This window comes from Mus caroli, unplaced genomic scaffold, assembly GCF_978045245.1.
Source record: "Mus caroli unplaced genomic scaffold, Mus_caroli_1 scaffold_15, whole genome shotgun sequence".
Lineage (NCBI taxonomy): Eukaryota > Metazoa > Chordata > Mammalia > Rodentia > Muridae > Mus > Mus caroli.
The window spans coordinates 114523047-114539504 of record NW_028227270.1 but is presented as its reverse complement, the minus strand read 5'-3'; the positions used below and the strand labels follow the sequence as shown (position 1 = coordinate 114539504).

General features: G+C 44.2%; 1 protein-coding gene across 1 annotated transcript; it reads left to right on the top strand.

Annotated features, from left to right (window-relative positions):
• The first annotated feature begins 5971 nt into the window (after window positions 1-5971).
• Klf6 (KLF transcription factor 6) lies at window positions 5972-14902 on the top strand. The gene is made up of 4 exons (XM_021180784.2): window positions 5972-6318; window positions 9262-9838; window positions 11149-11272; window positions 11744-14902. Exons 1-4 carry the CDS (start codon window positions 6115-6117, stop codon window positions 11793-11795), a joined length of 957 nt encoding a protein of 318 aa, XP_021036443.1. The 5' UTR covers window positions 5972-6114; the 3' UTR covers window positions 11796-14902.
• The last annotated feature ends 1556 nt before the right edge of the window (window positions 14903-16458 follow it).

The window sequence follows — 16458 nt, the reverse complement described above, 5'->3', positions numbered from 1 at the left end:
TCTGTCTGTTGTTTTTGTAACCTGGTATGTGTTCTTAGGAGTTTAACCATCATCCCTTGAGGACTTTTCTCCCCCGTCAGATTGTTGGAGCTTTACTCTTAACTGAAGAAAGTATAAAAGGAAAGTAATTCCCACCCAGATAACCAGACAATGTAGGGTAGTCTACAAACTTTTATTTCACTTTCTTAAACACGTCAGTCAGAAAGCTTGGATCTGGAAGAGGCTAAGGCACCTGAAAGTGGCTTTGACAAAGAGGGAAGAAATAGACACCACAGGCAGAAGCAGTGAGCAGTACTATAACTCCTTAATAACTATAGTTGGGCTACTGTGGATAAATGGGATTCTATTCTCACTTTCCAGCTCTTTTCCACATGTCTCCACCAGGCACTCCAGAGGAGGAACGGGGTAGACAAGGTGGTAGATGTGAGATGGCAAGGTCTTCCACTACATTTCCAGAATCTTCTTTCAAAGGAAGTGCTTCTTCAGTGCTGGTGGAAGGGAGGATTCCCGTTACATCCAAGTTCTGTAAACCAGAAAGCAGTTTTCTTGCCGGGCCAGAGAAGAAAGTCACTTCCATAAATCCGTCTACAAGAAAACCTAGTATTCAAGGTGGGAGAGGTAGGAAAGTTAGTTCAAGAAGCTCCAGCCCCAAAGCCCACATGTACAGAGATGACTGAAAGGCAGCTCTAAAGGCGTACCCTCCTGCCCCTAGGACCCTGCTCTCTTTTCTGCTTTCCACCTTGCCCCCAGCCACAAGAGCTATGCGGGAATTGGGAAATGTGAGCTAGATATACACTGGAAAGTAAACATAGATAAGCCCAGGCACCCAGGACCCCTAGTAGCATAGGCAACCAGAGTCAAGAGTCCCTTGTAGAATTAGTCATTTAATGTCTCATCTTGTTGGTTTTACAAAGAAGACTACTAAAACACACACACACACACACACACACACGCACATATGTATACATACACATACATACCTACACATATATGTATACCCACACATATACATAAGTATATGCATATATATGTATACTTACACATACATGCAAACAGATATACATACATATAATCACAATAGACACAAATAGACCTATACATACACATATGCATATATACGTAAACACACACACTAGACATAAATACACACACACACACACAAATACACTCCTCTGCCAACACAACTATTGCAATCACTGGGCATAGCACATTCATCTGATGAGAAATTAAGTTAAACATGTACCAAAACCACTAGCAAGGCTCACAAACAAACCCACACACACACAAGTAAATTCTTTATTAGCTTTCCTAACTCATTAGCTAGTGGTCACAAAGTAAGGCACACAAACCAACAAATCCTTCATTAGCTGTCTAAGAGCGAGCATTGATTTTGAAGAGTGGAGGTTTAAATTTCAACAAATAAGACAATTGTGAAACTTTACCTGACACAGCATATAGTAATTGAACCTTTGTTTTTAATTTTTCAATGGGAAATTCATTACCTTCTGAGAGGCGAATACAATGAGAAAAGGCAACTCATGCTTTTGAGTAGAATTATCTGCAAATGAGATAGTAGATGAAGAGGATCATTTTAGCTCAGAGCACCATGCAACGTCTCACAAATGCTTTGTAAAAAAAAAAATATTTTAGTGAACAGCTCAAGAAAACAATCAAATGAAATATTAATTAATCCTCTATGGTAGAGGTGATATATTGTTAATGATGCCCCGGACAAACAAAACTGGCTTCTTGACCAATCGAGAGAATATTCGCTTCCAATATAGTTAGGAGGGAGTGTCGCAATTACCTTTGACCTTTTGAATTTTCTAGAAGAACAAGAAAGTCAGAACCCATATTCCCATCTATGATCTCTAAGCTGAAAGCCCCATCTAATTACAATCATCTACTTGTAAGCCATTGTTTTCGCTGCCACGACATGCAGCAAAGGGAACTTCACAGGGAGAAACAGAGCTGCCCAGCCTGGAAGCCTGAGAAGAGACAGAACAAAAGTGGAGACCAGCTTGGAGGTGGCTGGTGGCTGAGAATATAGCCCCGGAGTGCCAGGGAGGGCGACCTCGCCTGCGTTCAGGGATATGTCACCACACAGACCACAGGTTGGCTTGTGTGGTGACAAGATGGTGGCTGGTGAAGGAGGATGGACCCACAAGGAGTGAACTGCTTCCTAGGAGGGCGGAGGAGTGAGAAGGGTCTGGGCGTGCCAGCATTGTGACAGGAGAATGAGCTCACACTGAAGTTAACGCACAGCCCCAGGCCCAGATTCTCATTCTATTTGCTGTGTGCTCTGCCGAGTTGACTTCATTTTACTGCCTCCCACCACCCCCCCCCCCGCCCCTCAGAGAACAGTTGAGAATGGAGATCTGTTTAACGAGTGAATATTGCCTTCGGTTTACTACTTGTACAGACGGCGGTGGGGGGGGGGGGGGTTGGATAGGTTATTATCATTTTTCACGTTGCAGACTCTTCTCCACAAACCTCCACCGAGTACTCCTGAGATGGGCACGCTTGAAAGTGGGCTGCAAGGGGCCTCCACTCACATTCCCAGAATTTCCTCCCAAAAGAAGCGAAGCTCTTCAAAGGCAGCAGTGTCCCCCTTAAATCTGAGTTCTATGACCAGGAATTAGTTTTCATGCCTGATCAGAAGAGAAGAAACTCACTTCCAGTGTCCAGCATTGCATTTAGTTCTTACCGAAAAAGCTCACCTATCTAGGGGAAGGGGCAGGAAGGCTTAGAAGACTCCAGTCCCAGAGCCCACCTGCCGGGTGCTGACGTAATATCAGATCTGAGATATACCCTCCAGCCCTTAGCAGTCTGTCTCTGCTTCCCACCCTGCCTCAGGCCACAGTAGGTAAGCAGGAATTGGGAAATGGAGCACAAAACCAGATACCCAGGGTCACCACTAAACAAAGGCAGCCACAGTCAAGAATCCCTTATACATTGGTTTGGGGATTGAACTTTGGGCCTTGTGATTCCTGGGTAAGCACTCATCAGTGGCTCTATTCTTACCTACTCTCCCCTCTCCCCCTCCCCCTCCCCTTTCCCCTCCCCACCCCCTCTGCTCTCTCCTTTTTCATTGTTTAAGACTTTTGCAACAGTCTCATCATATTAGCTAGACTGATCTCCAATCCCCTCAGTAGTCCAGACAAACCTTGCACTTACAGTACCCCCTACCCCCACCCCCCACCCCTGCTTGCTCTCTCAAACTGATAATCCCAGCACTTGGGAGGCAGAGGCAGGCAGATTTCTGAGTTTGAGGTCAGCCTGGTCTACAGAGTGAGTTCCAGGACAGCCAGAGCTACACAGAGAAACCCTGTCTTTAAATAAAACCCCAAAAAACAAACAAACAAACAAACCCCCAAAATCCAAAAAACAAAAACCAAACCACTGCAGAGATTCTAGGGGGCATTTCCATCAGGCCAAGTTAAACCTTTCCTCTTCTTTAGGCACACTGACTGAGGTCAAACCTATAGAACAGACAAGGAGTTTAAAGGTCATAGTTTTCTTCCATTCCATACTTCCCCCTCTCAAAGTCTCTGTGATTGTGACTTATATTTAAATCAAACAGTGTCTGCATTTCTATATTACTCAGATCATATGGATAATCTTTCTTACATACAAAGCCAAGACAATTTTCCCCTCAGTTGTCAAATGCTCAGGAGTGCAAATGCCTTTCTTTCAAAACATCTTTGGAGCCCTGCCCCTTACCCCGTCTATGACATGGACTTTTGCTTGCTTTGTAAATTTCTGTGTACCTGGCTCGTCACAGGATATGAATAATCCATGCTGAATGCCTAACGGGTGCATCAGGAAGTCATAGAGTTTATTCTACTTAGGATTCAGTATGAATGTACTCTACTCTTACACTAATTAATTTTTTTTTCTGAAAATCACAGTTTTGATTGTATCTCTATTATGTCCAATTAAATTCACTCTTGTAAAAATAAACTATACAAATCTGTTTAACTGGCAGTGCTTTTAAGAGACTGGGAAATTTCTTCTTCTTCTTCTTCTTCTTCTTCTTCTTCTTCTTCTTCTTCTTCTTCTTCTTCTACTACTACTACTACTACTACATTCTATGGGAATGTAAGGGAATGTATTAAAATGATGACTAATTCTCTATCCAACAAGGAAAGTTTCAATATCTTCATTATGACACTCCTAAGAAATCACAGCCTCCTCCAGGTTTGTTAAGGCCCTAACTTAGTCAAAGCCTTCTACCTTCACCTGAATCCTTTACCATGTGTTCTGTGGCGCTGGCTTTCAGTCACAGGTTTGATCTCATTCTTGCTTTCTTGGTTAATTCCAAAGTCACATGCTTGCTGCTAATTATTAAGCTCTTGCCCATATAAGGGCCACCCTGGGAAGTTGGTTCAACCTACGCATGTGTATCTATCCTAAAGCCATTTCCATTCCCTTCAGAGGATCAGAATCCCAGCACATAAACCAGTAAGGGACAGGCCTGCCTCTTTGTCACTAGGGTAAATGGGATGAAGGCCCATGGTCACCTCCATCTCTTCCATACAGTAGGCACGTAAGATAACTTTTCCCATCTTTGCCCCCATACATATGCCTGCCTACGAACCTGACAAGCCTATAGTTCTGGTACATGCATCTCTTCTAGACTTCGTAAATTAAACAGCAAAACTCCCCTCAACTTATTTTACATATTTGACAACTTTTAAAAGGATACTATTCATTAAAAAATTATATTCGAAGTTGTTATAATTGGATTTTTATTCAAAAATTTTAGTTGCTCTTTTTTTTTTTCTTTTTAGATGAGTATCATGGTGTGCTTTGGTAAATAATTTGTATGAAAAAAAATTGTCATCTTCAACCTAATTTAAATTGTTTACACATCCATAGGAAAGCCTGTTAACCTTGGTGAGACATCTCCGAGACTGCCTTCTACGAGATAAACAGATTTATACTCTATTAGCAGCAAAATCTGCATCTTCTCTGAATTAAAACTGTGCATCAAGAAAAAGGGGGGTTTTTAGCTGTGAATGTCCAGGTTTCCAAGTACTGGGTGGCCATGGCGCCAGGTCACGGATGCGATCTTAAAAGCTACATTTCCAACTTTTGAGTAGGTAAAATTCATTCCTGAGAACTGAGTGTATCTGACACACTGGTCAGGTAGGGTGCTTTTGAGATGCTCCCCTCTCTCCCTGCGTAGGAAGTTGGGGTATTTTGGTCTCAGGCGCCTGTCATCCTCCATCCTAGGGATCGAGACAGAAACTACCACACAGTGACTCTGGAGTATCAAGTACCCCTGCTGTTCGGTCTTATTGTCCCATCGCCACAGGGAAACCTGCGGGCACGTTTGCGCCCACCCCGGGGCACCTCTGCATCTCTGAGTATGGAGGGGACTCCGAACAAAGAGAGAAATCAAGGGACCAAGGAGAATGGAGGGTCAGGGAAGGATCCGGGAACTGGGGAACCCAGCGGGAGGAAATGAGGGGGATCGGGAATGTCTGCTCCTTTGGTTTTTTTTGGGGGGGAGTGACGGTCCGGGTGACCGGATCAGAAGGTGCAACCAGGCAGCCGGGCGGCGGGGACGGGGACAGATGCCCGGTTGCCCGGCTAGGCTCCCCCAGCTTCGGCCGCTCCGGCCGCACTTCTGCAACGTTAGGCTGTGCACCTCCCAGCGCCGACTCCTTCGGTGCGCCGTAGCCCTCGCCTTATATACCCTGCTAAAAATAGCCTGTGAGCCGTCTTTCCAATCAGCGCAGGCCGAGTTCGAATTGCACCAATAAGGAGGCCTTTAATGAAGAGGCTCGGTCACGCCAGGCGGGGCCGCTGTGTGTCCGCACCAGCGATTGGTGCGAGCTGACATCATCGTCGCGCAGCCCCCGGTACAGGAGCGGCAGGATTGGGTACCCTGTGGGGCGGAGCTCCAAGCTCGTCACGTGGGGGGAGAAGGGGGGAGCCAAGCGGGGGAGGAGGGGGGAGGCTGGCAGCGGAGCTTTGAATAGGGAAGTTTTGCAGGGGTTACGCTTGCAGTCAGTCCGCTGTTTGCAAATATTGCGTGGGCTCGGCGCGCTGCGGGCTGCGGGAGGGTCCGGACCCGGCGTCCGATTGCAGCGCCATCCAGTTTGCATGAAACTTTCACCTGCGCTCCCGGGAACAGTTTCTGCTCCGACTCCTGATCGTTCACCTCCCTGTTTTCCCGACAGCGGGGACTGTCTTTTCCAACCCGACATGGATGTGCTCCCAATGTGTAGCATCTTCCAGGAACTACAGATTGTGCACGAAACGGGCTACTTCTCGGCTCTGCCGTCCCTGGAGGAATATTGGCAACAGGTAAATACGGATTTTTTTTTTTTTTTTTACCTGCCCAGTGCGCCGAGGAGGGAGTCGCGCGGAGGAGCAGGCAAGATGGTGTGTGCTTGGAAGTGCATCTTTTTTATGATGATTAGCATTTGCCTAATTAAAAATATAAAATAATGGTCTTAAGATGTCCTTCTGCTGCCTGGAATGATGAAGGCACTGTAGAGCAAGCCTTCGGGAGCGAGGAGTAGAGTTGTCATTTGTGTGAAGGCGAGCTCTCCTTCCCACTACGTTTTTATTTCTTCATTTTTTTCCCGTGTTTTGCTAATTCCGAGCTTACGAGCAGCATACACCTGGGTGGGGGGACCCCAAATTCTTCTGACCGATCCAGACCTGAGCCCTTGGCACAAGTTTGGGGCTTGTACCAGCTCCAAACTCCACAGCTGGACCCTGTCATATGAACGAGCTTGCCTTGGCTGCCAAAAGATTTGATTTAAGGATTTTGGTTTTGTTTTGATATTTGTATGTCCCAAATATAAAAGTCTTAATATTTTGCTCGCGGGACTCAGTAGTTCTTTTTGAACTCAAGGCCATTTGCAGTTTCTTTTCCGTCTGGATAATTTCTTATCATTCACGTATGCCTGCCTTGTTTTTCTTACCTGCTTTTCTTGTTGACTGCGCGGCGGGTGTGTGTGTGTGGGGGGGTGCTGTTTGCACACAAGTGACTTGTCAGTCATATGACAATGAGTCCATTCCTAGTTGCTTCGGGTCTTACTTTGGGCAAGAAAAATCTCTAATTCCGGCATTTTAGTGGAACTAGAATTTGGGGCAACCGGAATAAAAGAAACACCCCCTACCCCTTCTAAGTCATAGGATTCTGTGAGTGGCAAAAAAAAAAAAAAAAAAAAAAAAAAAAAAAAAAAAAAAATCTCACTTTTATCATTGTCTTTAAAAACGATGATTCTGTGGCCGACTCTCTACGCTTCTGGGTTTTTTTTGTTTTTTGGTTTTTTTTCTCCAAGTGAATTAGCAGATCAAATAAATTCCGTCGGTTTCACAACCTCCCAGGCTTTAAAACGCAGGAAAAGCGAAGTGTTGGCTGAAACCTCCACATGCCGGCTTAATTGTTCACAATCCTCTCTGCCTTTCTCTCCCCCTCTCCATTTTTCCTCCTCAAAGAAGCTGCTCCCTGGGACGTGATTGAAATTGATCTTAGTAGTTTCCTTTAGGCATTTGGGATTTGGGCAACTAGCCAGAGTTGGCTCCTGGTCCCCTTCAGAGCCTTTTAAATTCCCAGAGAGCTTCGATCAGGTCCCCACTGCTCAGCAGTATACTGGAGATTTTAAATTAGCCAGTTGATTAAAGTTTAACAAGATCTTCATAAATGTGTTCGCCATTTCTTTGGAACATCAATAATAGGTATCGCCGCTTCGATTCCTAATACTGTACACACTGTAACAGACATCGAATTTTGGGGGGAAAGGGAAAACAGGCACCCCCTCTTCCTTAGCTTGCTTGTGCTTGCTGTGTGAAGCCGGGACTTAGGATGTGTATACACTGTGATAGAAGGCACGTTGTTAAGTAAGCATTAGCCCTTTTGCTGGTAGCCTGTGCTCAAGATGGTCTGTACCCTGATAACATTTTTTTGTTGCAGTTTAGTGCCGAAATTTCTGTCTGTAGAATAAAATACACAGAGGCACAGACAGCCTTATATGGGCATGCAGGCAAAGCTAGTGAAAAATCAGGGCCTACATAATTGAATCCTAAAATCTTTCCTACCGTTTTTCTTTTCCAGTGGCTAGAAAGTTTGAGATGGTGGGGAGAGGGGATTGCTGATCTCTGCAGTGTGTAGCTCCTTGAAAGGTTGGTGGCAGGGCTGGGAAGGGGCACCCTGTTATGGCACACTGCATGTATATTTGAGCCGGGTCCTTATTTGGCTGCAGGTCAGAATTTCAAAAGGAAGTCTCCTTTGGCATTGCGTGAAAGAAAAAGGAGTGATGACTCATACTGTTGTACCCTTGGCCAGGAGATAAAGTCCTTGTTCATTGTGGGACTCCCAGAAGGGCCAGGGAGTAATTTCCCCTTTCCATCCTTTACAATAGCAGATAGCTACTCTGGAAGAATTCACTTCTGTTGTCAAGGTTTCTTGTTTCCCTCTGGCCAATGCAAAGAAATCATTAAAGTTTGGTGGTATCCATAGTCCTGGACTTGGGAAATGACATTTAAAAATATGCATGTGTATATGTGTGTGTGTGTGTGTGTCTGTGTGTGTGTATATATATATATATATGCATGCATATGTATATGTATATCTCTTAGGTCCCAGCTACACAGAAAATGAGAGGTTTCTTTTCAAATTTATCGATGCCCATGAAGTGAATACAGACAGATATCTGCTGTCTGTTCTCTGACTACAGCCAGCCCTATATTGTCAGCTGTGCCCCCCAAGGGGGGTCTTCAGACCACACTGCACACTGTGCAATAGTTCTGTCCTGTTGTGTGAATACTCTTGGATGGCTAGGACTCTCTCATTGATGCTCATAGTTCTAGAGACTGTCAGAGGACCTGGTTAAACCTGTTGGGTTGGTGGGAGGGGGAGTGATGTGTGTAGGGCTGGTTTTCTTTGTGTGGTTTACCAGGATCGTCATTAGAAATGTCAACACTTGTAACTATAACAACAAAACAGGCTTAGTGATCATCACTCACTGTGACCATTGGTCCAACACTGGAGAAACCAAGAGAGGTCTCACCTCTCCTTTTCCTTCAGATTCCTAGAAACAGCTTTCCTCTAGAATTCTTGGGGAAATAGATTCACATTACAGAAGACTGTGTGACCCACAATACCTGACACAGAAATAATTTACTTGTCCTTTGTTGCATGTTTCTTTTTTTTTTTTTTTTTATTCCTGTGTGCTTTCAGTTCCACTTTCAGTAGCCTTAACAGTCACGTGCCTTCTTGTGGTTCCTTTTACACAGACCTGCCTGGAGTTGGAACGCTATCTTCAGAGTGAGCCCTGCTATGTGTCAGCCTCTGAGATAAAATTTGACAGCCAGGAAGACCTGTGGACCAAATTCATTCTAGCTCGTGGGGAGAAGAAGGAGGAATCAGAACTGAAGATTTCTTCTAGTCCCCCAGAGGACTCTCTGATCAGCTCCAGCTTTAATTATAACTTAGAGACCAATAGCCTGAACTCTGATGTCAGCAGTGAGTCTTCGGACAGTTCAGAGGAACTTTCACCCACGACCAAATTTACCTCTGATCCCATTGGTGAAGTCTTAGTCAATTCAGGAAATCTGAGTTCCTCCGTCATTTCCACACCTCCATCTTCTCCAGAAGTGAACAGGGAATCTTCTCAACTATGGGGCTGTGGGCCAGGAGACCTGCCCTCACCCGGGAAGGTTCGAAGTGGGACCTCTGGGAAGTCTGGTGACAAGGGTAATGGCGACGCCTCCCCAGATGGCAGAAGACGGGTACATCGGTGCCACTTTAACGGCTGCAGGAAAGTTTACACTAAGAGCTCCCACTTGAAAGCACATCAGCGCACTCACACAGGTCAGTCCCCTCTTGGGGCCTGGGTGGTCAGCTGCTGGTGGGCGCCCTCAATTGATCAGCGCTGGGAGGGAGCCAGAGCTCCCCCAGGATGTGGTCACAAGCAAGACAATCCTCACTTCCTAGATTCTTGTCTCCAAGGAATTGGGTCGTTTTTTGGAGTTCAGAGTACAATCTTAAAAGACTGAACATTTGAATCAGATGAATGGTTCATGCTTTCAGATTAAACAGGAGGCCAGATCACATTCTCCATGGATACCCAAACCTTCACCCACTGGGTGCTCATTTCCCATTGTCCCATGCATCTTGCTATGTTGGGTTACACCTCTTTCTTTGTCATGTAAGTGCAGGCTCAGGACAGATGCGCCTTGGGCAGCCTGAAGTTTGCTGATGTTGACAGTGGTATTTTGAAGCCTCAAAGTGAGCAAAAGTCTTGGGCCAGTGGGCATTTACTGTGAATACAGCCACATAGAACAAGGGCTTTCTTAACACAGTGCTACTACTTAGATTAAATTCTGATTATTTGAAACTGGCAGCACAACATCCAGGATAGGAGGGGAAGGATAAGAGGATAAGTAATTGTAAACTCATATCTTACCGAGAGGAGAGTCAAATTCTTGAGAGATGAAGTCAGGCACAGAAGAGACACAGAGCTAGGAGAGGATATGAGTGTTCCCCAAGCAAGATGGTTTTTGCCTTGGGTTGATTTGAGCATCATTTTTCACTCATGGGTAGCATTTTATTCTGTTCTACACTTATAATTTAGCTAGTGAGTGATGTCAATTTGGTCGTTTGATTGCCATCTAGAAACTGATCCAAAAGCCCTCTGAATGAGGTTTCTCAGAAACGCATGATTTCAGTTTTGTAGAAATGTAGAAGGTCCCAGACGACTCATTCCACAGGGAAATGAGTAAGGAACCAGATAGTGCTGGAGGGGGCCGTCTCCATGGAGAAAGCAATAAATCTCCTCCCTCAGCAAGGCTGTGGGTCCTGTGGGCTGACATCTCACCCTGCAAGTATGTCATCACTCTGAGTAATTGTCATTGTTATGAGGTAACTTTGATTCGGCCAGCATGACTTTGTCAAACCTGGATACCTGGAATGAACAGCCTAAGTGAGCCCTTCAGGCTAGGTTAGAAAAAAAACCTATGCTTGTGACCTTTAGCTTGCCAAAGGTACCGTCCTGCCATGAAAGCATATGGTGAGGTCTGTAGACTGAGGGGACCCCACGGTATATATGTTGTTCAATCTTCTCCCTTACCCTATCTTGTCAGTGAAGTAATGGTGCCTTTGTCGTGTGCTCTTTTTCCTAGGAGAAAAGCCTTACAGATGCTCATGGGAAGGTTGTGAGTGGCGTTTTGCAAGAAGTGATGAGTTGACCAGACACTTCCGAAAGCATACTGGTGCCAAGCCTTTTAAATGCTCCCACTGTGACAGGTATGTCAATGAAGGCTTCACAGGAAAAAGAAGTGTGGGGTCATGGGAATGAGGAAGAACCAGGGCAGAGTAGGTGTGTGAAATAGGCCCTGGGAAGAAGGCCAGGAGTTTCCCATTACTTGGTGCCATTTCTTTTAAGTCTGGGGCTTTTGCAAAAGTCTCTTGACACCTTGACTAGCTCTCTTAGGAAGCACTGTGCCAGATTTCTATAAGAAAATGGTCTAGGGCAAGGCTTTCAAAATGGGTTCCAATAGTTTTCAAATTCAAAATGTAGACCCTCCATGGGACTTCTGGGACTTCCTGGGTGTTCACTGAAGACTTGTTGAATATGTATTCCTCTGTCTGGGGGTTCCCTGTCCCTAAAAAGTATTGGTAAAGACTCAGAGGCCATGTCCAGGGACTGTGGTATCTGGTGGGCCACACAATCCACGAGACAAAACTCACTGCTTTGTTTCTGATTTGCCCTTGCAGGTGTTTCTCCAGGTCTGACCACCTGGCCCTGCACATGAAGAGGCACCTCTGAAGGAGCAGAGGGACGAATCCTGTAGGCTAAAAGAGGCTTCCAGGCTAAGAGGCGGCCATGGAAGGAGGGATGCCTGTAACAGCCAAAGCATGCCATTTTGCTTCCTATCCAGTTACCTCCAGGGTCCTCTCTTTGGAAGGTCTTTTGAGGGCTACAAAAGTCATGTCAGGAGTGGCATAGCACCCATGGTGCATGGTGTTTGGGTGACCCCGGACTCACCACTGGTTCCTAACCTTCTGAGAGGCTCTAAGCTTTTGGCCGTGAGCATGCGCACTGAGAATGTTCGTGGGTGGGATGATTGTGTTGAGGACCTATTACTGACTGTATGGTGAGGCAGACTTTTTTTTCTCCCCCTTTGTGGTATCAAATAACTGCAAGAGACAGAAAAAAAAAAGCAGTTTGAATGTTTTGTGTGTGAGGAGTATACCAAGGGATGAGTTGACCACCAATCATTTCCTGAAGGGTGTCTGCACCTTAGAAAAAAATAAACAAAAACAACAAAAAAAAAAAAAATAAAAGTTAAAATAAAAAAAAAAAAGATGGAAAAACATGGAGGGTGGGAGCGGGAACTCAGGACCCATTGTGGCGAGTGTTAAGGGCAGGGGGAGCCCCTGTGCCCCTTTCCTGTGTGAAAGGACTTTCTGGTGTCTGGTGCAGCTATAGAATGTGCAGTGTGTCAAGTAGCTTGTTTTACGGGCTACATGGAGCTCATTTGTAACCCATTGTATAAGCTGTATTTACAAATCGCAGTGGTCATTTTCCCTTATAATACAAAAAACAAGTCGTGCATGGTCTGGGGGAGCTATAAACGTTTAACATTTTTAAATCGGGTCTCCAATCTTGATTCCAATTAATAAGCAGCTATAAGATCTAATTTGTGTAGAATAATGATTCCTTAAGCCATTTAGGCCTGGCAAGACACGGTCTCCCCCCCCCCCCCCCCCAGATCCTTCTATTTTGTAACACTCCCCATGCAAAATGATCTTGTGCAATGTAGGGTTGTATTTTCAACGACTCAGAATTTGAATTTACTTTTTTTGGAGAATCTTAAGGTACCCTTTGGAGAAATTGGACACTTGTCAAATGTCTAAATGCTAGGGGCCTGGAAATTACCCGTCTAATATCACATTAGGCTAAGAACACAAACTTTTTTTTCTCAGAGTGGATCAAACCACTAGGCTTAGAAACCGTTTTTTCTCACGCAGCTACGTCTCTTATTTATGCCTTGAGGACTATTTCTGGTTTTCTAGCTGTTAATGCACTGTTGACCTTCATAATGGTGCCTTATGCAACTGGCCCTTCTGTGGGGTCAAATACAGGGGAATGGGTGACGCATGCTTAATTAAGGCTCTTTTTTCACCTGGCATTGTACTGTATCAATGTATAATATGGACAAAACAAACAAAGAACAACAACGACAACAAAAAGAACACCTCTTTAAGATCCTCCACAGTGACAAAACGAACGGGTGAAAAGTCCTTTGACATGTCAACATGTGTTCATTTCCAACAACTTGACTGTCAGTGTTAAAATGGGGAAAAAATAGACATGGCAATTGAAAACTAATTCTGCTACCATGAGACTCTTTTAAGAGACCTTGCACAACTGTACAGATCTCACATACCCACACACACCCACACACACATACACACACACACACACACCGGCTGTATTTATTATGTAACATTGTCACACATAAAGATACAGAAGTATTAAACAAACAAGAAAAACCAATGTCAATATCTTGCTCAAAAGGCACAAGTTTTGAGTACCTGTCTAGCTATCTGTTGGTAATACTGAACGTATACTGCTTTTTGTTTTGTTTTTGTTTTTGTTTTTGGAAAAAGTGGATGAAATTTTTTGTGTATGTATATTTGTGTGTATAGTATGTGTATGTATGTGTGTATATATATATTATATATAGATAATATATAAATATTTTTTTAAGAAGAAACTAGAATGTTTAGCTAGAAAATTCTACAGCCTGTGAAGAAGTATTTCAAAATGGCCATAAAGGAGGTTAAAAGAAATTGAAAACTATAACCTAACTTTTATAGAGGCTTTATCTTTAATTTAATAGTTTGTTGGAGACATTGTTGGCGTTGAGTCTATTCCAGGCTGCTGATTCTGCTAGTCACGATTGGCAAGCCTGGAATAGGGGACCTTCGGCCATTTAGAAGGGGCATGAACAAAATACTGGCCAACCAGCTGGACTCAGACACACAAAGGTTTTAATTTTCCTTTCAGCCTTACTAGAAGATCTAACCTAAGAGTAAGCTGACCACAGGGATTGTTTTTTAGAATACTTTTTATGCAGATGAAACTATTTTTTCCAGCATGTAGATTCTTCCAGCTTTTTCAAGGAGTACTTTCCCGGAATTTGGCATACCACAGCGTAGACAGCTGATATTTCTGATATTTCATCCAGCTGCTTGGCTTTTTGGGTGTGGATCTTTACATATATGAGAATGAGTCTGGCTGGGCTGGTATTTCGTTTGATCTTCCTGGAAATGAGCAATGATTAAAGCTCCCTTAACTGTTTTTTGTTTTGTTTTGTTTTATTGTATCTGGCCTGATGAATACATTTCTCTACAGAACTGATTTCATTTTGCTCAAGGGGAAAATGCACTTTTGTTTGGCAATTCAAAATCCTAGCACTTGATTTGCTGGGTTTTGGAAAACTCCTTTTTTGGCCCTGCTGTGTGCTTATCCATAGCAATTCCATTAAGTAAGAAGGTAAACAGAAGAGAGAGGAAACTTGTGCTGGCGCGTCTCGCTTATGAAACACATCGACGTTGCTGGACTGGGTGGGGCTGGGTGCCGTCCGTGTCAATGCCTGTAACTTTAATACTAAGCAGTCCATTCTGTTCAGGTGATAACTGAGCCTCAATCAAGCAGAAACTTTTGCTTGAAATTAAAAAAAAATTTCTATTAGTGAAATTTCTTTATTTCTTTTTTTTTTTGAAGCACCCTGTTATCTAAAGAATCTTTGTAAGATTTTTGTAAAATTTTGTTTTACAAGATTTTATTTGAAATTGTTTTTTGCGAGATTGTTATATTTCTGTATGAATGTATTTTTTATTCGAATAACATAAAAAGAATTCTTATCAGCATCTGGAGCCTGATTGTTTTTCTGGGGTGCAGTGGGGGAAGGGGGTTGTTAACAAATTCCTGCTGTGTTACTCAGCCTGGCTTCCTCCCCGGGAAATCACCATTGTGTAATTCTGAGGGCCTTTTGCCTGGCTCAGTCCCTGCCTTCCCTGTCTTCCTACTTACCACAGCTGTCTCTGGAGGAAGGCTTTTGACATTGCCCCCCCCCCCCCCCACTCCCCTCAAATGTACTGAATGCGTTCCAAAGCCTGACAGAAGCAGCCCTAGGTGGGGGGGGGGGGGGGGTGCACAATAGGAAGCCACTTGTTGCTTTTTTTTTCTTCCTGTCACTCAAGCCCGGGAGACGATTACAGTGCAGAGAGGCCCCAGTACCGTGGCTAACTGCTCGTCCAGTTCACTTCTGAAATCCAGCAGATTTCGTCCTCTTAGCTGGTTGAGCTGGGCCAGTCTTTCTGGATGGAGCTGGCGTCACACCTGGATGAGTCCCATCTGGGAAGGTTAGAAGTGACCAGCAATCAGATGATAAAGGGAAGTCAGGCCAGAAAGCCCTCCCAATGGACTCTCTGCATCCACTGTTTCCTATTCCCAGATTTCCCCCGGTTAGTTCCGTAAAGCAGGGCAGAAAGTCAAGACTGCTTCTCCTCACGTGGTTTCGTGACTTAGGAAAAAAATGCATCGCATATAGCTCGATTTAAGAAAAAATATGCAGCCTGTCTCAGAGCAGTGCCTTCAGTCGCTTGAGATACTCGCAGCCAGTTTTACTGTGTGGATCAATGTGAGAGATGCATCTTGGAATCTGTTTTCAGATTCCATAAGCCAATCAGTAGTCACAGGGTAAAATAGATGAGTTTCCGTGGGGCTTCTTCAATGCATTTTCCTTTGATCCCCCAAAAGGGTGGTCTCCACTTTAGGTGTGGTATAGTCATTTACTTCAGAGTAGGTCTTCGTTTTGCTAAATGTGCAGAGTTTACGGGATTTTTCTTCTTTTATATATGTTATAATTAGGAGGGAAACTTTAAATGTGTACCAAGATTAGCAGATTTTTTTTTTTTTTAAATATCAGAAACTTGGATGTGTGGTAGGCTAGGTCATACAGAGCTGGTGACATTTTTTTTGCAAAATTCATGGGTGTGTGGCATTCTGAAGCACATGTCAGGATGACTAACAGTTGGATGACTTTGACTATACAGTCTAAAAAAAGTCTCGATAATGCATTCTCTCGGCTACTATTAAGACCGGACCGTGTTGTCATGCAAAGTCTGCTGAACAGCTAAGTTATGCTCAAATAAGGCTGTCAGGAGAACCGCAGTGCAAGGAATCAGCCACAGGCTTGGGATATTTATAGACATATAAAGCATTTTCAGTCTGCTTAACAAATTTTTTGAAACCTAGCTAAAAGGAAGGGAACACTTTTGCTCTAACAAGCTGTGTACTTTGGGGACAATTCGCTCAGCAACAATAGGCTCCCATTTACTCCTTGCTAAAATAGTCCGGGCTGGGTCACATGCATCTAGATTTTTCTATAGCACTACCGTTGTGCGGTTTGTGAGTG

Bases quoted from the DNA above. Each gene is read 5' to 3' on its own strand.
- Klf6 (XM_021180784.2), top strand. From the start codon at position 6,115: ATGAAACTTTCACCTGCGCTCCCGGGAACAGTTTCTGCTCCGACTCCT. The intron at 6,319-9,261 runs GTAAATACGGAT...CCTTTTACACAG, and splicing joins TGGAGGAATATTGGCAACAG to ACCTGCCTGGAGTTGGAACG. The intron at 9,839-11,148 runs GTCAGTCCCCTC...TCTTTTTCCTAG, and splicing joins ACATCAGCGCACTCACACAG to GAGAAAAGCCTTACAGATGC.